General features: G+C 54.3%; 3 protein-coding genes across 9 annotated transcripts in view; all 3 read left to right on the top strand.

Moving 5' to 3' along the window:
* The first annotated feature begins 781 nt into the window (after positions 1 to 781).
* PTMS (parathymosin) lies at positions 782 to 6627 on the top strand. The gene is made up of 6 exons (XM_045071881.1): positions 782 to 835; positions 1640 to 2329; positions 5328 to 5399; positions 5619 to 5697; positions 5840 to 5901; positions 6072 to 6627. The coding sequence occupies exons 1-6, from the start codon at positions 782 to 784 to the stop codon at positions 6120 to 6122; spliced, it is 1008 nt and encodes a 335-aa protein (XP_044927816.1). The 3' UTR covers positions 6123 to 6627.
* Positions 6628 to 6723: 96 nt separating this feature from the next.
* Positions 6724 to 14305, top strand: LAG3 (lymphocyte activating 3). Of its 3 annotated transcripts, none has more exons than XM_045071822.1 (8): positions 6724 to 8481; positions 8790 to 8940; positions 9318 to 9601; positions 10222 to 10479; positions 10873 to 11148; positions 13146 to 13388; positions 13651 to 13778; positions 14083 to 14305. In XM_045071822.1, the coding sequence occupies exons 1-8, from the start codon at positions 8424 to 8426 to the stop codon at positions 14245 to 14247; spliced, it is 1563 nt and encodes a 520-aa protein (XP_044927757.1). In that variant the 5' UTR covers positions 6724 to 8423; the 3' UTR covers positions 14248 to 14305. The 3 variants fall into 3 exon arrangements, with proteins under 3 accessions (XP_044927757.1, XP_004766722.1, XP_044927758.1); XM_004766665.3 differs by having other exon boundaries at positions 9315 to 9601; XM_045071823.1 differs by lacking the exon at positions 13146 to 13388 and having other exon boundaries at positions 9315 to 9601.
* An 8958-nt stretch (positions 14306 to 23263) lies between these two features.
* The window catches only part of CD4 (CD4 molecule), a 40540-nt gene continuing 37347 nt past the window's right edge, over positions 23264 to 26456 (top strand). The window contains exons 1-2 of one of the 5 annotated variants that reach the window (XM_045071537.1): positions 23264 to 23340; positions 23963 to 24067. The gene's annotated coding sequence lies outside the window, so the exon portion shown is untranslated. 5 annotated transcript variants of the gene reach the window in all.

The following is a 26456-nucleotide window of genomic DNA, read 5'->3' as shown; positions in this document are numbered from 1 at the left end:
TAAGGCAGGGCAAGCAGTTAGACTCCTGGATTGGCTGATTCAAATGAGCATTCCACCTGGCAACAGGGTTTCTATTGGCTCTCAGGGAAAATAGGAGGAAGGTGGATGGAGGTTGTCGGTGGCGGTGATTGGAGGGGGGGGAAGGGATTGGAGGTGACCGGAGTGGGGGGCGGTTACCAGGGCAACAGGGTAAAAGCCCAGCAGGGTGTCCGAGACGGCAGGCGGGGCTCGGAGGTGGAGAAGGGGAAGAGGAAAGGAGGGTGGGAGGGAGAGGAAAGAGCGTGCCGGGGAGGGAGCGAGACAGGAGACTGGGTGGGGGGTAAAGGAGAGGGGAGAGGGAGAGAAATGAAGCAGGAGAGTACAGAGATGGAGAGGGTCAGAGATCGCCAAAGACATCAGTGAGTGAGAGAAACAGACTGAGATAGAGATGGGAAGGTCTCAAAGAAAGATGATCAGAGTCCGGCAAGGAAAAACCTGGGTGGGGCTCCAAGATTTTTGAGGAGATGGAGACTGAGAAACTGATGGGAAGAGTGAGAAAGAGAAATTGGGAGGTGTGTACGCCATAGGACCAAAAGATGGTATATTTAAGCACTCAGATACCAAATGATGATGATAGATCAGTGTCTTTCTTATTAGGAAAATGAAAAGACAATGATAATGATAGACAAATACAGAAGTGCGCACACACCAAGGATATCTTTTTCCAAACCCTAGCCTTCCATTCCATCCACCTTCCTGACCGTTAATACATCCAGCTCCTGAAACCCCCAAGCTTCTCAAAATGATCCAAAGATACCAAGACTGCGGGCCGGGAACTGAGGATGAGTGGAACCAGGTGGGGCCGGAACTCCAGGCCTGAACCCCTTGCAAAGGAGGCCAATACAATCCAGAAAGGCTGGGGAAGATGGCAGCAGAGGAAAGAGAAAAGCAAATTGAAAATGTAAACCAATCAGGACCCGAAGAGAGAAGTTGGGGGAATCACCAAGGGTACAGGGCCAGGTGACAGACTCAGATGAGACAGGAACAGTGTGGTCCGGGACAGGGGGGAAGGGAGATCAGAGATGGAAGGGAAGAAGAAGGGAATGAAAAGCGGGGAAGAGCCTACACAAGTATGAGAGATGTGAGGGATAAATGGTTGTGAGGGAGGGGTCTGGGTCAAGGTGAATGAGCTGGGATGAAGAGAAAAAGACCAAAGACTAGTGAGATGAGATGGGTGAAATCGTAGAGGTCCAACATGGAAGAGAAGGAAGGAGCCTGGAGGGCCTCTGACTCCTCCAGATCTCCAGAAAGATCCAGGAAGGGCGGAACCCAGTAGGGTTCACAAAAGTCAGCCTCCAGCCGGGACAGAGGGTGGACTGCCCTTTTGGCCCTCCCATCCCCTCTTAAGGCCACCCAGAGAAAGGAGATGCAAGACGAGAGGGGGAAACCAGCGTGATGTGGAAGTAGCTCCGCCACCCTCTTCCTCTTCTTTAAGCTTTTGGTTTCTCAAATACCTGCCCGGCCTTTCCATCTGCTTCTCCCACCCCAACCCTTGGCAAAATCTCAGGGTTTCTTTGGAGGTGAGGGGGAGGGTCAGAAGGATTCTGGCCATCCCTCTAGTCCGCCCCCAAAAGACTGACTCCACTTTCGCAGGCAGTAGGTCGGGATTCGGAGAGGTCCCTCCCCGCAGGAACCCCACCCCTTCCCACCTCCTCTCCCCACTCCTTTCTCCAAGACCGTCAGTCTCTCCATTTCCCCCTTCTGGTCCTGTCCTCCCTCCCGCCTCTCGCGCGCTCCCTCCCCTCGCTTTCATCCTCCTATCCCCACCTCGCCAACCTCCGCTTTCATCCCCCTCCCCTCTCCTCTCCTCCCAGCTCCCGCCAGCCCCACCCCTGGGAAGCCCCTCCCGTCGGGCAGCGCCGCCTTTATAAGCGGGTTCCCTGCCCGGGGGCGGCAGCGGCTGGTCGGCGGCAGCTCTGCTGGTGCGGGGGCGGCGAGCCGAGGACCGAGCGATCGCTGCCGGAGCGCGCCGGCCACCGCCCGCACCGCCCTTCCGCCCGCCCTCCGGACGGCCGCAGCCCTGCGGGTCTCCGTTCCAGACCCACCCCCGCCCCACCCCGCGCGCCTCTGCCGCCTCTTCCAGAGACCCAGCTTGCTGAGCGGCCGCCGCTGCCGCTGTCGCCGCCGCCGCCGTCACCGCGCCAGGTTCCGGCCGCGGCCACCCTCCGCCGTCCAGGGCCCCTCCGTCCCGGCCCCGGGACCCCGGCTCCCCGCCAGCCCCGGCCCCGGCCCCGGCCCCGGCACCATGTCGGAGAAGAGCGTGGAGGCAGCGGCCGAGTTGAGCGCCAAGGTACGGGCGGGGACGGCGGCGGCCCGGACCCCGCGCGACCCCCGGGCTCCGCGCGGTCTTGCGCCCCACGCCGTCCCCGACGGCCCCACGCTGCCCCGGCGCCGGGTCCCGGTGGACCCCTCTTCACCCTCCCCCACTCCCCGCTCCCCTGCCCGGCGCTGCCTACCCCGCTTCGCGCGGCTCCCGCCAGCGCCCTCTAGCTTCCTGAGCGCTGCACGCCGCCGCTCCGGCCTCGCTGCTCGGCCGTCGCCCGGCCCCCGTCGCCGTCCCCACCCCTCTCCGGCTCCGGCTCGCGCGTCTCTACCCCGTCCGCTTCCCGTCGGAGCGCGCCGCGGCTCACTTTACCGTGCCCCTCCCCCGCTGCCTCTCTCCGCGCCCCCTTTCCCCGTCTCTCCTTCCAGTCTGACCTCCCCTTTCCTCCGCTAAGCGGTTTGAGATCCTCCAGAGTAAATAGGACTCTCCCGGGAGGCTGCTCTCGGGCCCCTCCCCTCGAGGCCCGACTGCCTCTTGCTTCTCTCCACGGACGGCTAGTCTCTCTGTCTTCTCTCCTTTTCTTCCGTCTGTATCCATTTCTTCCCCCTACTGGCCTTAAGCTCGCTTTTCTCTCCATAGCCCCCTCCAGCCTCCCCCCTCCCCCCCCAACACAGACAGACTTAAAGAGTCTTGGATTTCTAAAAATCATGAAGGGAGGCGGGAATAGCCTTCGAGAAAACTGAAGCTCAGCGTTGCAAGACATTGCTTCCAGCCGTCCTTGTTCACATCGGCTCCCTTTCCTGGCTCCATCCCTTTGCCCTTGCCTCGCTTCCAGCCTTCCTCTAATTTCCCTAGGGAGCCTGCTGAGTGTCGCTTTGGGAAACTAATTCGGCCAACGTTTGGGGGCTGGGAGCCCGACTTGTATGGGGTTGGGGGGGGATGGGGTTGGTTGTTGAGGAGGTCACAGAGGGCTCCTAGAGGCCCTTGAAGTGAAAGGGGGCCACCAGTGGGTTTTAAGGCAGTGGCAGCGAGGGGCTATGTGTGAGAGCTGCTAAGGTGTGCCGTGGGGCCCTCCGGTGGGCTGTGCTGTGGCATGTGACTCCGCTGAGTAGGTGTCTTTGTATGTCTGAAATCCAGCGAGTGTGTGGGACTGCCCGTGTCAGTTACATGTGTGCATGTGGAGACGCGGATGTGCTGGAGCCATGTTGCTGCTTTGTGAGTGCGGAGTGGCTCCCCTGTGCCCTGGTGTGTCTCAGGAGTGTGTGCCAGAATGCCCAGACCCAGGCCATGTGTCTCCGGATCTCATGGGCCCTCCTCTTGTAGCTGCGAGTGTGAATCGGTGTCACCCTGTGTCAGTGTGTGTGCCTGTGTTGAGTAAATGAGGCCAGAGAGCTGCTTAGCACAAGACCTAGGTCACATACTCTCCTGGAAAAGGGATCATGGAAGGACAGTGACCAGAAGGACAGGACAGGGGAGGAGAGGGCCCGGCCCCTTGGACTTTGGTCTCCTGTAGTCTCCCTCCCTCCCTTCCTAGAATTCTCCCTCCCTCCCTCTGTCTGGGCAGCCCAGATGGGAAACTCAGGCCAGGGGAGCATAGACCGACCTGGTGCTGGGGCCCCTGGAGAGAAGCCAACCAGCCAGCCCCTCCCCCCCCCTCCAGGCCCAGGACAGACCCAGGATGCCAGGGAAAGCCCACCAGGTGGTAGAGATGCCCTGTCAACCATGGGGCAAAGAAATGAGGAGGGGGAAGTGGCAGGAAGAAACCGAGCTGCAGTGAGAGGGTCCGGTGTCCTGTTTTCCTCTTAGAGGGAGAAGGGAATTGAGTGTCCCTCCAGGTCAGCCGTTCTGCACCAACCCCTACTGCTGTCCCTGATCCTGGTCCAGAAAGGACACACCCTCCAGGGTGATCTACTCGCACAGAAAACTTCCCTTCACATGGAATCAGATACATAGAGTTGTAGGCCAACACCAGATCAGATCACACAGGGACACCCACAGCTGATCAGTGCCTGCCATGGGCAGTTGGGGAGGGTTGGTGGGGGAAGAGGACTGGAATCTAAACTGGAAGACACTGGGTGGTATCCAGAGAGAAGGGACTCAGGAGCATCTCCATCAGTCACAGTATAATGGGACGTTAAATGTGCGCCTGCTGGGCTCCTGGGGGGATGAAGGAGGGAGGGTATCCCAGACAGGTATCTTCTCCATCTTCAGTCTCATCTCAGCCCAGCCCAGCCCAGACACAGACCTTGTCTCTCTTCATCTACCATGTCCAGTACCCTCTCCCTTCCACGTTTCCTTTATCGACATTACCCCTGGAAATGGTCACTTCTACCCCTTCACCACACCAGTGCCGGCGTCAGGGGCACAGCATCCCACACCACCTGCCAGATGTAGGGAGGAAGAAACTACTCGAACTGGTTTGAAGTAGGTGTGCGTCTTGCTGGGCTGCTCTCCCTGTTCCCGTGGTGTTTGGCCACGGAGGAGCCTGAGGAGTAGGGGGACACATGGACAGAGAAACAAAGGCATTCAAGGAGGCTGAGGGGGAAGCTGGGAGGGATGCCCAGGAGAGAGGACTCAGGAAAAGGCCCCAGAGGTAGACAAAAGGCAGAGCAAGGCAGCGGGAGGGGCAGGCCAGGGAGGGGGCAGGCCAGGAAGGCGGAGGGCCCTCAAGAGGGGGTGGGGCATCAGGGCTGAGAGCAGATGGAGGGGATTTGCTTTGCTGAGCTGAACTCTTCAGCCTGTGAGATTTTGGAGAACTTGATGGGAGTGAAGAGCCATTACGTTGGCCATCCATTCCTCTGTTTTCATCACTCTCCCTCCTCCCTTGAGTCTTCGGGCAGGTGTCCGGTCCTAGCCCCCTTGTGGCCTTGAGGACCCTGGGACCTCTGTTTTGCCTCTAAGCTACTGTAGCCAACTCCTTCATTCTCCCAGTCCTCTAAGCTCACTGCAGCAGGAGAACGGGGCGAGAGGGACGGGCTGCAGCTCATTTGTGGTGAGAGGAAGGTGACCTCTTTCTCTCTTGCAGGACCTGAAGGAGAAGAAAGAGAAGGTGGAGGAGAAAGCCAGCCGAAAAGAGCGAAAGAAAGAAGTGGTGGAGGTGCCGAGGGGTTGGAGGGGTCGGAGGGGTTGGGGGAAGATACTTGGGGCTCCCCTCCACTTCCCTGGGGTTGAGGGACGCTGGGTCCTGCCTTGGCTATGGCCCCTCCCAACCCTTCCTGCCCCACCCTTGGCCCTTCCAGACACCCCTGCCCTTGGTGGTGGTGGAGGCACCTGGCAGCCTGACGCTGCTCCTTCTCCCCTCTCTCTGTCCTCACAGGAGGAGGAGAACGGAGCCGAGGAGGAAGAAGAAGAAACTGCTGAGGACGGAGAGGAGGAGGATGAAGGGGAAGAAGAAGGTGGGGAGGGGCAGGGGAGGCTGGGCTCAAAGGAACTGAGTCAGGGTGGGTTTGAAGACCTGAAGCAGGGCTGAGGGCAACCACAGGGGGTCTGTGCCGGAGCTTCCTGCCCTTCCCCAATGACCCGTTTCTGGCTCCTCAGATGAGGAAGAAGAAGAAGATGACGACGAAGGGCCCGCGCTGAAGAGAGCAGCTGAAGAGGAGGTTTGGGCTGGGTTGTGGGGCCTGAGGGGCTGTCAGGGATGCAGCAGGGGCTGGGAGCCCTTTGGACTTGGACCTGGATCCCTGTGGTGCGTGGGGTGGGGCTGGAGCAGGGCAGGGACTGGGGGAGGTCCCGCTCCCATTTTGCAGCTACCCCAACTCTCCTTCCACAGGATGAAGCGGATCCCAAGCGGCAGAAGACAGAAAATGGGGCGTCGGCCTGAGCCCCCTGCCAATGGGCTGGGGATGGGAGGCCCCTCAGGGCCTGGAGGTGGGGGTGGGAACAGACAAGTGCAGCCACTCTCCACCTGGCTCCTGGCTCTGGACCCTGCACCAGAGCTGCCACCCTCTTTGTCCCCAGCCTTTCTCATGTCCACCTCTCCAGACACTGCCCCTTCTATCCTCACTCTGCCATTGTTCCACCTCTTGACCTGCTCCATCTGAGCTCCCCAGCTGGTCCCAATTGCTCTTCTTCCTGTCCTTGCTCTCTTCCTCCCTTCCCCCACCCCTCCTCCAGTAGCCTCTCCTTCCTCACCTCTGCATCCTAGCCTCATGTCCTGTCCATCCCTACCCTGCCTGATCCCTGGGTCTCCCTCAGATCCCCTTCTCTCAGACAGCGCCAGGCCGGGGTGGGGCCAGGGTTGGGGCCGAGCCCCACAGCTGCCCCCCTCCCCTCCCCTCCCCTTTTTGTATAATTTAATAAAGAAACGGTCGCGCTTCTGTTTTTAACCTGTCTCCTGCTTTCCCGGGACAGGGAGGAGGGGGGTGGCAGATGGCACATTCCATCAGGACCCTTCTATAAAAAAGCAGCCAAGCCCTGCTACCAGCAACCACTCAAGACAAGATCAGTGTTCCAGGGTTGGACGTGGAGCTCACAGCTTCTTTGAGAACTAACTTCTTTCTTGGTTTTGGATTCTTGGGGATGCTCCTCCCCAGCAGAGCATACACACTTCCCTGCTAGCCCACACCAGGTCTAGACACTGCTGAGCCCAGTGGAAAGCTACCAGCTCTCTTGTGCTGAACCAGGCAAAGAAGCAGCCTCAGAAACAGGAAGTCCCGCCCCTGAAGTGGGAGAGGGATGAGAGGCCTGGGTCTCCGCCTCCTGGGACCTGGAGAGAGAGTTGTCTGGCATCAAACCTGTCCTCCACCAGGCAGGGAGGAAGTGAGCACTCGGTTGGGCAGGGGAGAAGTCCAGGGCCTCCTGTGGTTCCCAGGTGTGGTACAAGGTCTTCCGCACTCACGCTCCATCTCTGGGCCAGGCTCCTCCGGCTGGGTGGGGTGGGGAGCAAGAGTTCCCCTCTGTCAGTCAGACTTCCTTCTCTAGTTCTGTCTCCGTTTTTCTTGAGTTTGGTCTCTGTTCGAGAATTTCTCCCTATCTCCCTTGCCTTGTTAGTTAAAACCTATGGATCGGGAAAAGCTGCCGAGCACATAGGGGTCTTGAACTGGAGGAGTGTGTGTGGGTGTGACACACATTGACCCCACCATTCTTCAAGAGGACACGTATAACTCACCCAGAATCTGGACTACAGACACCTTTTGGTTTCATACTCTAACTGACCTTGGTCAATTAATCTTTGAGCCTGCCTCAGTTTCTTCATCTGTACAATGGGGGATACATTTCATGAGTTACTGTTTGTAAAGTATCCAATACAGTCTCTCCACCCCATATCTTTACTAGTATATATAGTGAAGGCTCATTATAATGTAGCTTTTCTTTTCCAGGGTCTTGGGGTGCCCCTTCCCACACCTGCCATCTTTAGGTCTGCTTTATTCCCAAAGAGACATGGGATGGGTGGGGAGGCTGAGTGAAAGTCCTGGAAGGTTAAGGGAATGAGGGAGAAGAGGAGTACCAAGAAAAGGGTTTGCCAAGAAGAAAGTGTTAATGTTGGGACTGGAGTAGCAGCTTAGAGTTGGGCAAGCAGGTAGTCCAGGAAGAAATGGTTTGGAGAGAACACAGAAGGCCCAGGGTAGGAAGAATAGTCAGATGGGTGGGGGAGGGGGAGGGTTCGGCGGGGACACCCAGGACTAAGGAAATAAACAAGGGGAGCGCCACCACAGAAGTGGAGGGTAATGCTGCTGGGAATCAACCCCCTCAGACTTTCCACTGCGAAGCGAAACTGTGAGCCTTGGGGTGTGTGTGGGGGGGGGGCGACGGGGAGGGGAAGTGGGGAAGGTGGAGGGAAGGCAGAAGGACAGGGGCAAGGGCCCTGGGGCAGCAGAACTGCCTCCCAGCTCAAGACAGCCACCTGCCTCCGCTCTACTCTCTGCCACTGCCCTGCCCATTTGCAGGGAACCTCCCCTCCCCCCACCCCAACTCCTGCTGCCTGATCTGGCCAGCTTGCCTCTAGATTCCAGCCTCCAGTCATTGGCTCTTCCCTCTATCTCTAGGTCTCTGTCCTTGTCCCTCTTCTAGATTCCCTTCCTCCACCCCAAATCTTTGCAGAACTCTCTTTTGTCCATCTGTCCCTCCCTTCTTTCTGACCTCTTCCCTTTGGGGGCTCAGCGTGGCCCAGGCCCAAGGGGAGATGTGGGAGGCTCGGTTCCTGGTTCTGCTGCTTCTGCAACTCCGGTGGGTGGCTCCAGGTAAGATGGGGCTGACCCTCTGGGAGGGCTACCCTTCAGATCCACGGGTGGGGAGGGGGTGGTCAGTAGGGATGTCTGGACCTCAGAGATGCCAAGGTCCTTAGCTTGGGTGGATTCTTCTAATGCCTTGCTTGGGGCAGTCCTTCTGCTCCCAAAGCCTCTCTTTAGTCTTCCCATTGGGTGGGGAAGGGACAGAAACCCAAGGTCTTCCTCAGCCCTGTGTCTCCTTCAGGTAACTGAGGCTTCTTCTCTACTCCTAAGTCTTTTGGCTCATGGCCCCTCCCCTTGGCCTCTTTTTTCCTCCCCAGTGGAGGCTCCAGGGTCTAGGACAGAGGTCCCAGTGGTGGTGTGGGCCCAGGAGGGGGCTCCCGCTCAGCTCCCCTGCAGGCCCACAATCCCTCCCCAGGATGTCAGCCTTCTGCGAACCGCAGGGGTCACTTGGCACCATCTACCAGACAGGTATGCATCCCTAACTCGGGCAACAGGATCCCCCAAATCCAACAGCATTGGCATCCCTACTCATAACCCCAGGCCCAGTCTAGCCATCGGTCTCCTCCTCTGAGCTGTCAGTCTATCTGAAGCCACTGGCTCAGCTCCCCCCCACCCCGCCCGCCCCGCTGCCTTTCCTGGGAAAGACTGCTCCCCTCACACCTGCATCCCTTCCACACCTGCCTCTCCAGAGAGTGGGTGGCGCTGGCCCAACCCGAGGGGAGACGGGCATGGGGACGGTTAGCGGGCAAAAGATCTCCTTTTGGGTGGCTTTCCTCCTCCTCGAAGTGGCGCAGGCTTCTTCGCCCTCGAATTTCTCAGCCCCGTCCCTCTCTCCCGCCCAGCAGCCCTCCAGCTCCCGCGCCCAGCCTGCGCCCCGCCGCGCCCTCCGCCCGGGGCTCAGGGCCTCGCCGCTACGTGGTGCTGATGCTGGCGCCCGGAGGCCTGCGCAGCGGGAGGCCGCCCCTGCAGCCCCGCGTGCGGCTGGAAGAGCGCGGCCTCCAGCGCGGGGACTTCTCGCTGTGGCTGCGCCCGGCCCGACGCGCCGACGCCGGGGACTACCGCGCGGCGGTGCACCTCCGGGACCGCTCCCTCGCCTGCAGCCTCCGTCTGCGCGTGGGCCAGGCCTCCAGTAGGTGGGGGCGGGCCGCGGGGAGCGGGGCTGGCGGGGCTGAGGCCGGGCGCCGCTGTCCCCGTCGCCCCGGAGGCAGGAAGGGCCGGGGGTAGGGGCTGTGCTTCCCAGGAGGTGCCCGGGGCCCCGGCTGAGAGTCCCCAGTAGGGGAGCGGGAGGGGGTGAGGAACAGAGTGGAAGGGGGTCCCCCCAGGAGAGCACGTGTGTGGGGAGAGGACCCTACGGAGAGACTGTCTCACCCTGGAGCTCCCCTCCCCCACCCACACTGGGAGTGCCAGGTGGAGGAGGGGAGGCACCCCTGGGTTGGGGGGAGAGTGCAGGGCTGGAGTGACTCATTTCAGACATCTGTAGCTCAGGGGGTGGGCTTAGTGGGGATCCTCAGGCAAAGTCTGCAGAAAGGGAAGGGGGGGCAGGGGTGTAGGGGGGAGGGGAAGGAGGCAGGAGGTCCCAGAGCATCCATTTTAAATATCTCCAGGTACCAGGCACTGGACTGAAGTGGGCTGGGGGGACGGGGAAGGCGGCTTTGCAGGATGGTGGTGGGAGGAGGGTTGCCTTTTGTCTTCTAGGAGAAGACAGGTGTTTGCAGTAGGGCTAATCAAACCTCCTTTATCCCTGAGCAGTGACTGCCAGCCCCCCAGGGTCCCTCAGGATCTCCGACTGGGTCATTTTGAACTGCTCCTTCAGCCGCCCGGACCTGCCAGCCTCTGTGCACTGGTTCCGGGGCAGAGTCCCTGTTCGGGAGTCCCCCCATCACCACTTAGCTGGAAGCTTCCTCTTCCTGCCCCAAGTCAGCCCCTCAGACTCTGGGCTGTGGGGCTGCATCCTCACCTACAGAGATGGCTTCAATGTCTCCCTCACGCACAACCTCACGGTTCTGGGTAACTTCTTCGGGCTGCCTTCACCCTTGGCCACAACCCCTCCCTGCCCGCCATCACCTCACCCTTACTTCTGGGTCCCCAGACCAGGTCTCCAGCAGCTAGCTAGGGCCCACCGTGAATGCTCTGGGCCTCACTTTTACTTCGCTTTGCAACATTTCAGCTGCCTTCCCCACTCCTGACTTTTCCCTGGGTCATCCAGCCTCACTGGCAGCCTTTGGTCTCCTGCTGGCCCATGTGGGGGACTCTGAGCATCCTCAGTTCACCCACATTACTCTGCTCCCTTGGGCTCTTCAGAGCCAGACCCCTTCCTTTGCTCTTCTGCCTCACTTCCCTGCTCCAGCCTCTCTGTACCTCCCCTCTCTGCCTCAACTTTAGCTTCTCCTTCTTTCCCAGGTCTGGAGCCCTCAGGGCCTCTGACCTTATACGCTGGAGCTGGTTCCAGGGTGGACCTACCCTGCCACCTGCCCCCTGGTGTGGGGACCCAGTCTTCTCTCACCGCCAAGTGGAGCCCTCCAGGGGGAGGCCCTGACCTCCTGGTGGCTGGAGACAATGGCAACTTTACCCTCCAACTGGAGGCTGTGAGCCAGGCCCAGGCAGGGGCCTACACCTGCCACATCCATCTGCAGGGACAGCAGCTCAGTGCTACGGTCACTCTGGCAGTCATCACAGGTCAGTCCCAAGTGGGAAAGGAACTCCCATCACAGGAGAGCCGGGACAGGAAGGCCAGGCCTTGGCTGGGCCAAGATGGGGCAGATCCGCTTCCTGATGCTAGGCCAGTGGGCACAAGTCGCAGAGGCAACCCTGGTGGCCTCCTCCTTTCTCGCCCCCACATAAAGAACTGAAACTGAAAATCTCCCCTGAGTCACTAGGTGAACATTCCACTCTCCTCTAAGGGACTCCCCTGCTGTGAATTGGGAGGAGGGTCTGAGAAGTTAGAAGGAGAGGTGGCAAAAGTTTGAATGGTTCAAAAGAGGGGGACTCTATCTCTAGAATCCTCCTCTACTTGGGGACCAATGCTTTGGTTCAAATTGCAGGAAGTGGTTTGGATTTGGGAGGAGTTAATAAATCCAGTCCCTTGGTCAGCAAATATTTACAGAGCAAGGGCTTTTTTTTTCCTTTCTTTTTCTTTTTCTTTTTTTTTTTTTTTAAGAGAGTATAACGTAAACACAGGAAAAAAAAACAAAACAAAACAACAAAACCCAAAAACTTAGAAAGTATGTGTTGATGGATTAGTAACTATGAGCCACGACAGCTGGGCTGTATGTTGTGTTCACCTGTGGTCACTGAACCGTAACATCTCATAGTAGGTGCTCAGTAATGTACATTAGGGGTGTCTGAGGGCCTCAGGTCATGATCCAGGGTCCTAGGATGGAGCCTGACATTGGGCTCCCTGCTTGGCTCCCTGCTTCTCCCTCTTTTACTCCCTCTGCTTGTATTCCCTCTCTCGCTGTGTCCCACTCTGTCAAATAAATAAAATCTTTAAAAAAAAAAAAGGTACATTGGTTCAGCAAATCAGTGAATATGCTAATAGGTCTTACATCTCCTTAGGGCCAATGCTGACTTTCCAGGAGAGCTCTGCTTATATGGCATACCCACAGCCCAGCTTCACTCCAAGCCCCATCCTTTCCTCACACCATGTGTCCTCTTGCTGACTTAGCCTTTCTCTCAGTAACTGCATCCCACTCCCCCTGAAACTGGCCTCCTGTTTCCTCCACATCCAATCAGCCCACAAAGCCTCCCAATTTTCTCCATCCAAGGTCTTCTTGAGGGTCAGCTGTTTTGTGTTACTTGAACAGCTTCTCTGCACCACAGCTCACCGGAAGAGATTGTTGCCCCTGTTTTGTTTTGTTTTGTTTTTTTAAGATTTTATTTATTTGTTTGACAGAGAGAAAGATCACAAGTAGGCAGAGAGGCAGGCAGAGAAAGAGGGGGAAGCAGGCTCCCTGCTGAGCAGAGAGCCTGATGTGAGGCTCCATCCCAGGACCCTGAGGCGAAGGCAGCAGCTAAACCCACTGAGCCACCCAGGCACCCCGCCCCTGTTTTATAGAGAAGGGATTTTGCTTAAGTCACACGGCCAGCAAGTGCCAGCCTTGGGGCCTAAGGTCTGGTGTCTGTGTCACCAAACCCTCAGGTTCCTCCACCGCTATGCTCAGCTCCCTGCCCTCTCTCTTCTTACTCTACAGCTTTGAGATGCTCTGTGTGTAGATGTGCAGGTCAGTTCACTGTTCTCTGAACATTCAGAAAAGAGGGCACAGTTCATTCAGGGGGCATCAATGTGAGCCTAGTCATGAAAGAAAAAAAAAAGTGTAAGGTGTGTGTAGGGGAACCAACACACCTGACAGATCTTGAGGTTTCTGAGCATTTGAGTAGAAAGTTGTGTAAGAGAATCCAAGATGGTATTTGTTATGTAATCCTTCCAGGCCAGCTTGAGTTTGAATAGTCCCCGAAGGCAGTAAAGAGCCTGGACAGCTTTTGAACTGCAGAGTGATCTGCCCAGAGCTTTGTCTTGATAAGATTAATTTGGCCCTGACCCCCGATCTCCTCCCCTCAACCTCACCCAATCAGAGCCCAGGTGAGAGCCAGGCGATAGGGACTGGGAAGTTGAGTCTATGGTTTCAAGTAAGGGGGTCGGGCCCCCAAAGATCTCTTCCTTCTGATTTTCTCAGTGACTCCCAAATCCTTCGGGTTATCTGGCAAGCTGAGAAAACTGCTTTGTGAGGTGACCCCGGCTTCGGGACGAGAGCGCTTTGTGTGGAGCCCCCCAGATAAGCAGTCTTGGAGAGGTTCCTCGGGACCCTGGCTGGAGATACAGGAAGCCAGACTCCTTTCCCAGCCCTGGCAGTGCCGGGTGTACCAGGGGGAGAGGCTTCTTGGGACAGCGGTGCACCTCTCTGAGCCGGCTAGCCCAGGTCTGAGACCCCACAATGCCGCAGCACCTGCTCCAGGCCAGTCCTCTTGATCCCACTTTCCAGACCCCTCCCCGCCCACCCGCATTCCACATCTTTTCTTTCTAACCTCCAGCTCTTGTTCAGGCCCCAACCCCCTTCCGCCATTCATTAGCTCATGATCCTGGATAAATCCCCAAACTCCGGGCCTTGATGTCTGCCTCTGTAACATATGAGAGGTGGCAAGATATCCTTTGACCCTGTGCCTAATGTACTTCTTCTCTAGGTGCCCAGCGCTCTGGGAGGGTCCCAGGTGCCCCCAAAACAGGTCATCTCCCTCTCTTTCTCATCCTTGGTATTCTCTCTCTGCTTTTGATGACTGGAGCCTTTGGCTTTCACCTTTGGAGAAGACAGGTGAGTCACCTGAGGGGACACCCCTCAGGCCCCGCCAGCCACTGGCCTCCCCTCTCTTCAGTTTTCTGAGTGGCACCCCTTCCTCAGGGAAGATGATCAAGGTGGACTCCTCATCCTGCCTTCAGAGCACCCCCCCCCCTTCCTAAGCCTCTCCAGGGACTGGAGGACCCAAGGGAGGCTTGAAGGGACTGAGAAAAGGGATAGGGAAGGGCAGGAGGCTGGGAAAGAACAGACACATTTGGCATCTTCCTTATTCTCTTTCCCTTCATCCTTCTCCCCACCGGCCCTCCACGGATTCCCACAGTGGCTTCAGAGAAGATTCTCTGCCTTGGAGCATGGGACTCACCCACCTCAGGCTCAGAGCAAGCTAGGGGAGCTGGAGCAAGAGCCGGAGCTGGAGCTGGAGCCTGAGCCCGAGCTGGAGCCGGAGCCGGAACCGGAGTTGGAGCTGGAGCCAGAGAAACTCTGACCTGGAAGCCCACAGATCCGCACAACTAGGTCCAAAATAAACTCCCCATCAGCAGCAAGCCCGAGTCTGACTCCTTCTTGTCCAGGGAAGGTTCTTGTCTCTGCCCAGCCTCTGGGGGCTCCCTTCTCCCACCTCAGCCTTCCGACCTACTTTCCCCAGCCAATCTCTCTTATCTTCCTCTTTTCTGTTCCTGGCCTCTTCGTGATTCTTTCTGCCTTGGTCTTTTCTCTTGCTCTCTCTCTCTTTCTCCTGGTAGTCGTTTTTCTGAAGCTCCGAAAAAGCCCTCACCCCTTACCTCTAAAGCTCTCTTCTGTGTCCTTCGCTTGTATTATGCTAGCTGCCCTGGTTTCCTTTGTATTTCCCCTGGCCCACCCCATCCCACACTTGGCTCCATTTCACATTGTCCTTGGCCCTTTTGCTGCAGTGCACGCGCGTGCGTGCGCGTGCACACACACACGGAGGAGCCCTGCTATGTCACGTCCTCCAGGGGATCAGGTCTTGCAACCTTTCTGGGCAGCTGGCTGAGGTTCCTGCTTGCCTCCTCCCCACCCCCATGATCCTTGGCTCTGGACAACTTGTCCGGTCCCAGGCACGAGAACACACTGCCACCCGGTGGTCACTGCTTATCATAGCATGGGAGGTCGCTGAGCAGGCGGGGGCAGGTTGGAGGACATGAACAGTCCAAGTGGTCCAGACAGGCCCCAATCCCTGCGTGCAGGCACCACCTCGGCGGGGTTCACTTTCTACGGTCTGCATAGTGTGTGCACCAAGCCACAGTCACCTAGCTGGGGCACTTTCCAGGAGAGGGACTGAACCATGCCCACCTCAGGACACAGAGCCCCGGCCCTGGGAAGGTTATGATCCGAATCTGACAAAGGGGAGTGCTGTGAACAAAGGTCCCATGTGGGGAGAAAAATGCCAGCAAGACTGCTGGCGATGGTGTAGCTTTAGGAGTCCAGAGACCTGGCTTCTGATCCTGTCTCTGCTGATCTCCTCAGCCTCTGTTTCCTCCTATTATACGGAATAATGACAATAACCCATGAAAACAGGTTGCTGTGAGTATTTGATGGTCAAAGGGCTTTGAAAACCGAGGTGCCCCGTGCATATGATTTGTTTGTCTGATCATCCATTTGTGAAAGAGGAAGCCGGCGGGTCCTGGTCATGCCAGGAAGGGTACAGAAGCCCCCATGAGCCTGCCTGCCTCCCTCATTGTCTGTCTCTGTCTTGGAGAGAGCATTCACCTGAGCTGTCCTTCTGCAGAGGGCACACACAGCCTCGGGCCCCCAGCAGCCCCCCACCCCCAGGAACCTAGAGGTCCCTCTGTGATACACGCAGGGCTCAGCAGCACACAGCTCTGCCAGGGCATTTTAACCCTGGACAGGAGGAAACAAAGACTCGTAGGGAGTGGGAGTGAGCCTGCAGGAGTGGGGGCACAAGGTGTCATGTACACGCGCTATGGCAGAGACCCTGCTAGGTGTCCCACTGCGCCTGGGTGCCACGTGCCCAGTGACACAAAACAGGAGGCTGAAGTTATCCCTGTGGAGACACAGTGGCCCGAGACTTGGGGACAGAGGGATACCTCTGTTCTGGGCAGAACCTTAGAGGGTGAGGGGCACCCTCTGAAGCCCGAGTAATGAACCATTTAAAACAGCCTGAGTTTCCGAGCCTTAGGATGGTGGTAACCGTTGCCTTGTCACAGAAACAGTGGCACAGAGAGAGGCTCTGACACTCAACAGAGATCATCACGCTGTAAGGTTAGGTCCTGAAGTTCCTTCGAGAAGCCTCGAAAGCATCATTCCCACCCTTTGCTGTGGGCTGGGGACAGTGGCTGAGGAGACACCTCAGGTCTGCCCTGTGACCCTGCTCTCCTTAGGGTATGGTGGGAGCCCCCTTTCCAGGGGTTTCCTGGAAAGTTCTGTGGGTGGCAATTTTCCTCTCTACTGGGTAACAACCTATGCCCTTTGGGCTGATGAGATCAAGCATTCACCATCATTTATGTGGGGACTTCCCCATGCTCCTGAACCAAGGGAACAGGGAGGGGACAAAGGCAGAATAAAAGGCCACCTGGTTCCTCTACCCACTAAGAAAAAGAGCAAAGGGTCGAAGGGGAAAGGGCATGGGGCTTGGGTATATAGGGCTCCTCCTTTCATTCTTTCATTCTTACCTCTTCCTCTGTGGGGTCTCTCCTAGGGGTGACACATTTCTGCTCCTCTCCTTTCCCCACAAAGCTCCACTCCCCATCTGGCAGGATAACCTCAGACTCTTTTACTGTCCGCTTACCCCCCAGGGAGCTAGCTGAATTTATCTTGCATCTCCAAGTTCATTGGCAAACCAGTGTTCCACATTGGGGTCCTGGAGGGGAAGGGACATGAAGGAGGCAGGGAGCTCAGGAAACTTCAGTGGGGGCTGGGGTGGAGGATCATCTTAAACCCTTGTTAAAAAGGAAGGAAGCAGTGTGCTTGGGTGGCACAGTGGTTAAGCTCAGGTCATGATCCCAGTTCCTTGCTCAGCTGGGAGCCTGCTTCTCCTCTCTCTGCCATTCCCACCCCACTCCCACCCTACCTGTGCTCTCTAGCTCTCTCTGGCTCTCAATCAAATAAATAAACAAAAAACCAACCAACCAAATAAATAAATATCTTTATATTTAAATATAAAATAATAATAAATATAAAATCTTTATTTATTTATTTTACTTTTTAAAAGATTTTATTTAAAAGAGAGAGAGATTACAAGTGGGCAGAGAGGCAGGCAGAGAGAGAGGAGGAAGCAGGCTCCCTGCTGAGCAGAGAGCCCAATGCGGAGCTTGATCCCAGGACTCTGAGATCATGACCTGAGCTGAAGGCAGAGGCTTAACCCTCTGAGCCACCCAGGCACCCCAATAAGTAAATAAATAAAATCTTTTTAAAAAATGAAGTTAAAACAATAGGTGCTCTATTGCCACATAAAAGTTACCCCAAAAGTCAGTAATTTAAAACAATAAATATATGATCTCACACTGTCAGGAAGCTAAGAGCAGCTTAGTGGGGTGCTTCTGGTACAGGGTTTCTTGTGAGGCTGCTAAGATGTGGCCCAGGGCTGTGGTCATCTGAAGGTTTGGCCAAGGTGGAGGATCTGTTTCCAAAAAGGTTTTCTCGGGTGGTGGCTGGTCAGAGGGTGGAGTTCCTCCCTGAGTGGGCCTCTCCATAAGGCTGCCCATGACATAGCAACTGGCTTCCTCGGGGGGAGAAAGTGGCCAAGAAGAAAGCTATCAAGTCTTCACAACCTCATCAAGAAAGGGATATACCATCACTTCTGCCCTAGTCAATTGGTCACACAGACCAGCGCTGTACAATATGGGAGGGGACAACACACGGTGTGAATTGGAAGTAGCAAGAATCACTGGGGGCCATCTTGCTTATGATAGCTTGATAGCTTGTCTCTCATGGGGCAACAGTACCTGAAAGGGAGAGGGGCCAGATGAGGAGAAGGAGCATCTCTGAGTTGCTCCATCCCTAGCTCTGCAATGGGGCTGATAGCCTCTTCTACTGTCTACGGCCAGAGTTTCTGGAAGCCAAACGAATTTCAGGGTCTTGCCAAGTCAAGTGTGTCAGGCAAGAGGCCATATTGTGCTCATTCAGATCACATTTGCCAGTGCGCCCCTGACTTTGAAGGAGTGGGGTTGGGGCAGGCATGGCTTCTAGCTGCTGTGGCTGACAGTTTCTCCAAGGGCTGCAGGTGCCAACTGGCTGAGCCCAGGCCAAGCTCTGAAATGTGCCTGCTCCAACCTCCTATGGGAGGCAAGAGGCCCAGAAGCCTCCCTCTGAGTTGCCAAATGTGGTCCGGGAGTTAGGGACAATATGGCTGGGGTGGAGGTGGGTCAGCCCTCTAAGACTCTGCTTCCCAAACAATAGCCTTGATCACCCCTCCCCCACCTCCCCCATCTCCAAGCCCTACCCCCAACCCCTTTCACAGAGGGTGTCATTGCAGCTGCAGAAGATTCTGGTAAAGAGGCCACCACAAGCCTGCACCTGGGGCTTCCAACTCCCTACTCCACAGGTTGCCGTACCCCTTCTCCAACAGCCTGGTCCCTGACACCCCATCAGCAGGTCACCAAGTGGGCTTCGCTCTTCTCCCCATCTTTCTCCTTTCTCCCATCTTGGGCTCCTTCCCCTCCTCCAGCCTGGAGACAAAACGCACACAGCAAAATTAGCTCTCTACCAGGAAGCAGGAGCCTTCTGGAAATCCCCATTCTCCATGCTTACAGGTTTGTGATGGAGCAAACAGCTTCACTTCAGTTTCTTCTTCCATAAAAGGGGGACAGTAATACCTACCAAAAATGCTTGACATGTGCTAATGTATGTGAAAGTACTTGGAATGTGGAAAATCCCCCAGTCGATGGGAGGGATCACAGCAGTGCGAAGCCTCAGAAGGCCCCAGACGGGCTTGTCAGCCTCATACTCCTCTGTCACCGTGGGAGAAGACTTCTCTTAGCCGTCAGCCTGGCCTTCCTTTTTTTAAAATTAATTAATTAATTGGCCTTTCTTAATGCAGAGGGGAGGTGGTGGGGGCCGGGGTGGGGGGAAATCATCAAGGGCTGGGTCTCCAGCAGCCGAGTTGGAATCCCAGTTCTACCAATATGGTTGCTAGCTCTTAAACTGTTCGAGCATCACTTTCTTTATCTGTGTGATCTGGAGAAGAGCACATATGTCCCATTATTGTCATAAGAATTAAACAAAATGCACAACCATATAAAGTACACAGCAGTCCTAACTGCTCAGCAGAAACTTCCTCTCTCCTCCTGTTTGGAAATCCCAGAGGGAGGGCCAGCCAGGTCCTTGGGGCCTGTTAACTCCTGAGAATCCAACGTCATGGGCGCTCAAGTTTACAGACCCAAGGGCTGGACAGTATCACACAATCCGTCTGGTCTATCGGTTGCAAATTGGTGGCCCTGAGCTAGATTCAGCCCTTTGGAATGCTTTGTTTGACTCAATCAGGGCAAGAACAATTAGCTGCCAACATTAAAATTAGGGGATATCATATAAATGTTTGGTATTCCACCTTTCCTTGAAAGTTTGGTAGAACAGGCAGGCAAGTCTGGGTTCACGTTCTGGCGTAGCTCTCCTATCATCTCAGCTGGAGCTGTGTGCTCAGGAGCTGCCCTCATTAAAAGGTGCATTCCCTCCAGCTGACGCACCTTCTCCCCCCCCCTACTGTTTACGCCAGCCTAATTTCTCACTCATGTTACCTAGCAGGCTCCTGTAGTAGTCATTTGATTTTGTGATCCTTATACTTGGCTTTCCATTCATTTATTCATTCATTCAAAAAGTATTCAACAGGAATTTAAATCAAATCAAAGAAATAGGAGCACTTGGGTGGCTCAGTCCGTTAAGCGTCTGCCTTTGGCTCAGGTCATGATCTCAGGGTCCTGGGATTGAGCCCTGTGTCGGGCTCCCTAATCATCGAGGAGCCTGCCTCTGCCACTCCCTCTGCTTTTGAGCTCTCTCTCAGTAAATAAATCTCTCAAATAAATAAACTCTTTTTTAATTTTATTTTTTTTAAAGATTTTTATTTATTTGACAGAGAGAGAGCACACAGCAGAGGGAGCAGCAGGCAGAGGGAGAGGGAGAGGCAGGCTCCCCACTGAGCAGGGAACCCAGTTCAGAACTCGATCCCAGGATCCTGGGATCATGACCTGAGCTGAAGGCAGTAGCTTAATTGACTGACCCACCCAGGCGTCCAATAAATTCTTTTTACAAAATAAAATAAAATAAAATAAAATAAGAATAACATATTCAACAGCTGGGGCTGGAGGAGGAGGATGGGCAGTAAGTGTTTAAAGGGTACAGAGCTTCATTTGGGGAGGATGAAGAAGTTCTGGAGATGGATGGTAGTGATGGCCGCCTAATAACATGAATGTATTTAATGCCACAAAACCGTAGGCTTCCAAATGGTTTTATTTTTTATTTATTTTTTAAAAATATTTTATTTATTTATTTGATAGAGAGAGAGAGATCACAAGTAGGCAGAGAGGCAGGCAGAGAAAGAGGAAGAGAAGCAGGCTCCCTGCTGAGCAGAGAGCCCAACTGGGCTCGATCCCAGAACCCTGAGATCATGACCTGATCCGAAGGCAGAGGCTTAACCCACTGAGCCACCCAGGCAGTTTTAAATGGTTTTAAAATGGTAAATTTCGCAGTAGGCATATTTTAGCACAACATATTGAATACCAATAAATATCAACACAATTCAATTTCTTTTTTTTTAAAAGATTTTATTTATTTATTTGATAGAGATCACAAGTAGGCAGAGGTAGACAGAGAGAGAGGAGGAATCCAGCTCTCTGCTGAGCAGAGAGCCTGATGTGGTGCTCAATCCTAGGACCCTGAGATCATGACCCGAGCCGAAGGTAGAGGCTTTAACCCTCTGAGCCACCCAGGCACCCCTTAATTTCTTTTTAAAAGAGAGAGTGCACCCTCATGTCTGAGTAGGGGTTAGTGTGGGGATGGAGGGAGAGAATCTTAAGCAGTTTCCATGCTCAGCACAGAGCCCAATGTGGGGCTCAATCCCAGGACACTCAGATCATGACCTGAGCTGAAATCAGGAGTTAGACGTTTCACCAACAGAGCCATCCAGGCGCCCGTCAATATGTTTAATAAAGGATTCAATAGTAATAAGGGTCTACCAGGTCCAAGCACTCTGCTGGGTGCTAAGACAGACAGACAGACAGACATGGTCACCGCCTGAGCCTGCCAGAGAGACACTAAACAGTAATTTCATAACGATTACACCTGGACGAGTATTTGCAAGGGAGAGGAAGCATGGGGTACTGGTCCATCTTACCTTATGAACGGAACCTGGTTTCAACCAGGGAGCTTGAGACGAAGGGTCATGTACAGAGGATATCGGAAGCAACAAGGTCCAGAAATTCTGGAAATCCTGCTGCAGGGTGCGGGGTGGGGGTGTGTGGCGTGCTCCCGTGTCTCCCTTACCTCTGAAGCACCTGCCTCCAGACTTCTTTCAGGTAAGAAATCATCTTCAGGGCACCTGGGTGGCTCAGTTGGTTAAGGAACTGCCTTCAGCTCAGGTCATGATCTGTGAGTCCAGCTCCCAGCTCCATGGGGAGTCTGCTTCATCCTCTGACCTTTTTTTCTTTCATGCTCTCTCTCACTGTCTCTCTCTCAAATAAATAAATAAAATCTTTTTTTTTTAAGGTTTTATTTATTTATTTGACAAAGAGAGATCACAAGTAGGCAGAGAGGCAGGCAGAGAGAGAGAGAGAGCAGGAAGCAGGCTCCCAGCAGAGCAGAGAGCTTCATGTGGGGCTCGATCCCAGGACCCTGGGATCATGACCTGAGCCGAAGGCAGAGGCCCTAACCCACTGAGCCACCCAGGCACCCCAAATCAATAAAATCTTAAAAAAAAAAAAAAAAAAGAAATCACCTTCAGTCTCAGTTAAGCTTCTATTATGTTGACTTTTCTTTCACTTGCTGCAGAGCCCAATGCTCCCCGATACACATTTGGCAGGGAAGCCTTTCTTGATCTCCCAGTTGAAATAAGGCTCCCTATAATAAGATCCCAGCACTCTGGGATTCTCTTTTGTAGCATGTGTCCAATTGTGATGCCATTATTAATTGTTTAGTGTCTAAGGAGGCTGGAGCAGTGACCACATCTAGCTTACTTATTACATCCCCAGCACCCACAGAGGGCCTTGGGCCTAGAAGACACTTGAATGTGGAGGCCTGGCTGGCTCCGTCGGTAGAGCCTGTGACTCTTGATCTCAGGGTTGTGGGTTTGAGCCCCACTTTGGGTGCAGAGATTACTTAAAAATAAAATCTTAAAACAAAAACAAAAATAACACAGCTTGTTGAATATATAAATGAACGGGCAGAACTGGCTTAGATCAGAGGTTAGAAACTTAAATGCCCATTAGGACCTGCGAGGTAATGTAAGTGAGAAAAGCAGGTAGGCTGTAAGCAGGTGCCCAGGAATGGGAGGAAGCCTGAGAAGGACACACACCCTCTCTGTAAAGGATCGCCCTAGAGCTTGCAATGAACACTTGCACTTATATCCATTAACCAAAATTGAGTCATTTAGCCACATCCAGTTGCAAGGGAGGCTGGGATCCACTAGACATTAAATCTGGGCAGCCATGAGCTCAGCTAAAGAAGGGAGCGTTCTATTACTAAAGAGGAAAGAGACAACATTTTGGGGACAACTGAAAGTCTTTGCCGAGAAATAGTGAAGATCTGAAGAATGAACAACAGTTTCCTCGGTTAGTGGTTCTCAAAGTATGGCCCATGGAGGGAGGGGTCCCCGAGACCCTTTCAGGGAGAGTTTGAGGTCAGTTTACCTTCATAAAAACAGTAAGACGTTGTTGGCTTTTGTCACTATGTTGACATTGCAATGATGTTGCAAAAACAATCTGGGTTAGACTGCTGCCTTAGCACAAATCAAGGCAGCGGAGCCAAACCAGGCTTGTCATTATGTTCTTTACCGCCAGGCCCTTGCAGTAAAAAAAGAATACAAATATTAATGCCACTTGCACTTAAGAATGCCTTTGATGAAGCAGTGAATATTAATGTTATTACATCTCAAATGTTGAGTACACTGTGTTATAAAACGAGAAGCAGCACGATGCCTTTCTGCCGCAAATGATTCACAAGCGTGTCTCTGGTAGAAATGTCTGTGTGAATTGTTGGAGTTGGGAGCTCAACTAGCTGCTCTTTTCCTGGGAGGGAAAGGGCGCGGTCACATGGGCACCTTTAAAGAGCACTGAGGGTACCAGCGCTCAGGCTGCTGGTGGAGGATGGCCTAGAGGATGACAGAATGGGGAGGCCAGGAGACCAGTGAGGAGGCAGGGCCTGTCGTCCTGGCACAGGATGGGGAAGGCGCCTGGGGTCGGAATGGATGGAACGGTGGTAGTGGAGCAGAGAGACTTGGAAAGACTTCTGAGAGAGTTCGAAGGTAACATCCACAGGAAACGGCAAATAAACACGTGGGAGGGGTTGGGTGAAGGAGTCGGAGAGTACACGCAGTTGATCTAGCCTGAGCAGCTGGGAGGTGGCAAAGCCCTAGCTGGGCAGGGACTTGCAGGAGAAGGAGGTCTAGAAGGAGGTGGTAAGCCGATGAGAAGCGGTGCGTGGGACACGTTGGGTTTGCTGTGCGGGGAGCGTCCAAGTGGAGATGCCCGATGGGCAGATAGATCTATACATCTGGAGCCTGAGAGAGACCTGGGCTAGAGAAACACTGGAGGGCTGGCCAGAGATGAAGGGCTGGAGGAAAAGGGTCTGGTCCATTGTCACTCTGGGCGTCAATCTGCAGGTCTCAGTCTAGGCCCTCTCTGCCACGCGGGGCCACCAGTAATGCCTCCTGTCCCTCCCCGCTGAACAAATGCCCTCAAGACTCTGGAGTCAGGGGCTGCTTGGGGCTTACCAAATGCCCTCATGTGTCCCCCACCTCCCTCTCACTTCTTCCTTTGAAGCCCAAACCAAACTGCAGTGTCATCAAACCCATCTTTTTTCTTGTTATGCAACAAGTTCAGTGACACTCTGAACTCCAGTCTGGTTCTGCTCAACTTTTTCCCTTGACTTTGGCATTTTCACTTTGACATCTTCCCTGAGAGGCAGGGGGGTGGGGACCCCAGCCCCAGATGGTGACGTTGGGGGTTGGCCCAGGCCTGGGGTGTGGAGGAGCCTCACCACCAGGCTTCCTGTCTCTTCGTTTACATATGTCTCTGCAGAAGTAACAAGCACTCTCCTCAGGGGGCTCCTGGCCGCACACTCCCAGCCTTCACATAGACACACCTGTGTGAGAAGCAGAAGGAAGGGAAGACACAAGTCCCAAGGTAAGATGGATTCGGTCAGCTTCATTTCTTTCCAAGGGTCTGGGAAGGGGAGGAGAACATGACAGCAGATGCGTTTTGGAATGTTCTGGACTCTCAGTTCTCTGCCTACCACTCTGGTCATCTTCTTCTGTGTTTCACACTAAGTGAACTGTGAGTTTCAAGAGTCTGGGGACTATGGCGAACTTCTCTCCACATCCCCCTGCGCATGGCTCAGTGCCTGGAGCAGAAGGTGCTCCTCAGAGTGGCGCTGAGCTAGATCGTAAGGTCAGAGAAGGCACGGATACCTGAGGCCACCCAGGCTGAGAAAGGCAGTGGGAGGCAACTAGGTAAGGGGCCATGGAGGAGAAGAGGCTAGGAAGAGGGGAAAGAGCGAGAAAAGAGAGAAGGAGGGGTGGGAAACGAATAGAAAGAATAAATGTGGATTAAGGAGGAAGGATGCCCACAAAAAAATTAAACGAAAAGGGGAAACAAAGGAAAAAGCAAGAAAATAGAAGAACAAGTGAAATCTAGTCTAGAAACGAGTCTCCCCAGATCAATTTTCCCAATGACGCCATTGCCAGAAATTCACACCAGAAACCATATTTGTTTGCAGCATGTCATAAGCCCTATAACTGAGGTAGGTTCCTTTACCTATCTTTTCTGCTTATATTTGTTTGTACATTTTTGTCTAACTTGGGGCATTTTTAGGATTTTTGAACAATATGTCTAAGGGTGCTTTCGTTTTAATGAGCTTAAAGCTCATGATTAACGAAATTATCTGAAAAGGTTAAAACTGAGCTCTTAGATATGCAATGCTGTAAACATGATAGATACACATTCTTAGGTAAACCCGTCATTAGAAAAATGGCTTCTAAGAAAGTTTTAGATGTCTCAGCTGCTCTAGAAAAGGAGGCAAGGCAGTTTAGAAAAGGATCTGCAGGTCCTTCCTGAGTTTGGTGTGGTGTGGGGGGATGCAGGAGGTGATACCCCTCAAGATGGAATGTCTTGTATAATCCCACCACCCACCTCCACCCTCTTTGTCCTTTTCCCTCTTCTAAGACCTCCATGGCCTTGCAGCGCTGTCCCCCAGGTGTTCTCAGCCTTCCCTTCTAGACATATTCTGGGAGAAGGACCTTCTCTGGGAGAGGGACCTTCTTGGTATGGTCAGATTCCTCAAAATAGAAAGGCCCCACTATCACTAATTCAAACATTTTGCTCTGGGTGGGATAGCTCTTCCTGAAAGTCCCTTTCTTGTGGGGCAAATTTTTAGGGGTGAGGCTGACAGTAGAACCTGATGGGGGAGATAACCCCGTTTCATATTTTGATAAATAATTTCTCGTGCTGTGTTAGATTCTGTGGGCTCGTACAAAATGGCCGCCTTCATAACCTCGGATGAAGGAGTTCCCCGAGGACAGGATCAGAGAGAACTCCCAACATGATTTCCCCCTTTCACTTGGGGGGCACTTGTGTAGAAGAGGTCTACCTTGAAATAAAACTCCCCCCGACCAACTGGTTCTAGGCAGAAGGGCTATAGCGGCTTAGGCCCTGACCCGGGGCCATAATGGTGAGGTGGTGGCAACAAGGGAGTTCGGTAGACCAAGGGTCTTGCACATTTTGGACACTCAACAAATGTTGAATGAAATAACTTTGATGAGGGTGGGTGATGGGAAAGGGGCAGACGGGGGCCTGGGTTTGCAGGGCTCTAAGGTTGAGCTCTGTTCCACACCTTTTGGGGGATAGAGGGGAAGGAAGGAAGGAGGGCACAGCACCCCCCACGTGGGCGTCTGAGGCAAAGGAGAGGATGGCGGAGGTTGCAGCCACTGAACCACAAGGGTCCCTTAGAGGGTCACAGTCTCTAGGAACTGTAAACGAAGACAGTAGAGAGCGTGAATGTGGTGGGGGGCCCATCCCGCAGCGGGGCTCGAGGGGCTGCCTGGGGGCTCCGGGGAGAAGATGAAAGTGTCTGTGGGACCACACACTGTTGCTGTGGTGGGGCTGTGCCCTCTTCCTCTCCCCAGTCTTGCTCCTCATCCCATGTGGGGGGCCAGGGCAAGGGGAACAGGAACCTGAAGAGCTCAGAGAGTTTGCGAATGTGTGTTGCCATTTTGGTCTCACCGTTCTCTTGGTCCCTTTTGATCTCTCTTTTGGTCTCCTGCTCTGGGCATGTGTGCTGCCTTTCAGAATGTCTTCATCCCTTTCCCTCTGACACTGCCTGGTTTGTACTACCCTGGGCTTGGCGTGGGATCAGGGATTATGAGAAGTGTAGCGGTGCCGTTGACGAGCTGCTCTGGGTCTCTCCCTCCCAGCTTCCCTCATTCTCCCTTGGGGCCTCTGTGCACTCTTTGTCCTTTTCCCTTGGTCCACCCTGTAGACATCTCCCTCTCACCCACCTTCGGCTTCAGGCTGTGCT

Source organism: Mustela putorius, unplaced genomic scaffold (genome assembly GCF_011764305.1).
Source record: "Mustela putorius furo isolate JIRA1106 unplaced genomic scaffold, ASM1176430v1.1 tig00003988_pilon_pilon_pilon, whole genome shotgun sequence".
In the NCBI taxonomy this organism is placed as follows: Eukaryota; Metazoa; Chordata; class Mammalia; order Carnivora; family Mustelidae; genus Mustela; species Mustela putorius.
This window is presented reverse-complemented; position numbering and strand designations above follow the sequence as displayed.

Bases quoted from the DNA above. Each gene is read 5' to 3' on its own strand.
- PTMS (XM_045071881.1), top strand. From the start codon at position 782: ATGATCCAAAGATACCAAGACTGCGGGCCGGGAACTGAGGATGAGTGG. The intron at 5,400-5,618 runs GTGCCGAGGGGT...CTGTCCTCACAG, and splicing joins GAAAGAAAGAAGTGGTGGAG to GAGGAGGAGAACGGAGCCGA. The intron at 5,698-5,839 runs GTGGGGAGGGGC...CTGGCTCCTCAG, and splicing joins GGATGAAGGGGAAGAAGAAG to ATGAGGAAGAAGAAGAAGAT.
- LAG3 (XM_004766665.3), top strand. From the start codon at position 8,424: ATGTGGGAGGCTCGGTTCCTGGTTCTGCTGCTTCTGCAACTCCGGTGG. The intron at 10,480-10,872 runs GTAACTTCTTCG...CTTCTTTCCCAG, and splicing joins GCACAACCTCACGGTTCTGG to GTCTGGAGCCCTCAGGGCCT. The intron at 11,149-13,145 runs GTCAGTCCCAAG...TGATTTTCTCAG, and splicing joins CACTCTGGCAGTCATCACAG to TGACTCCCAAATCCTTCGGG.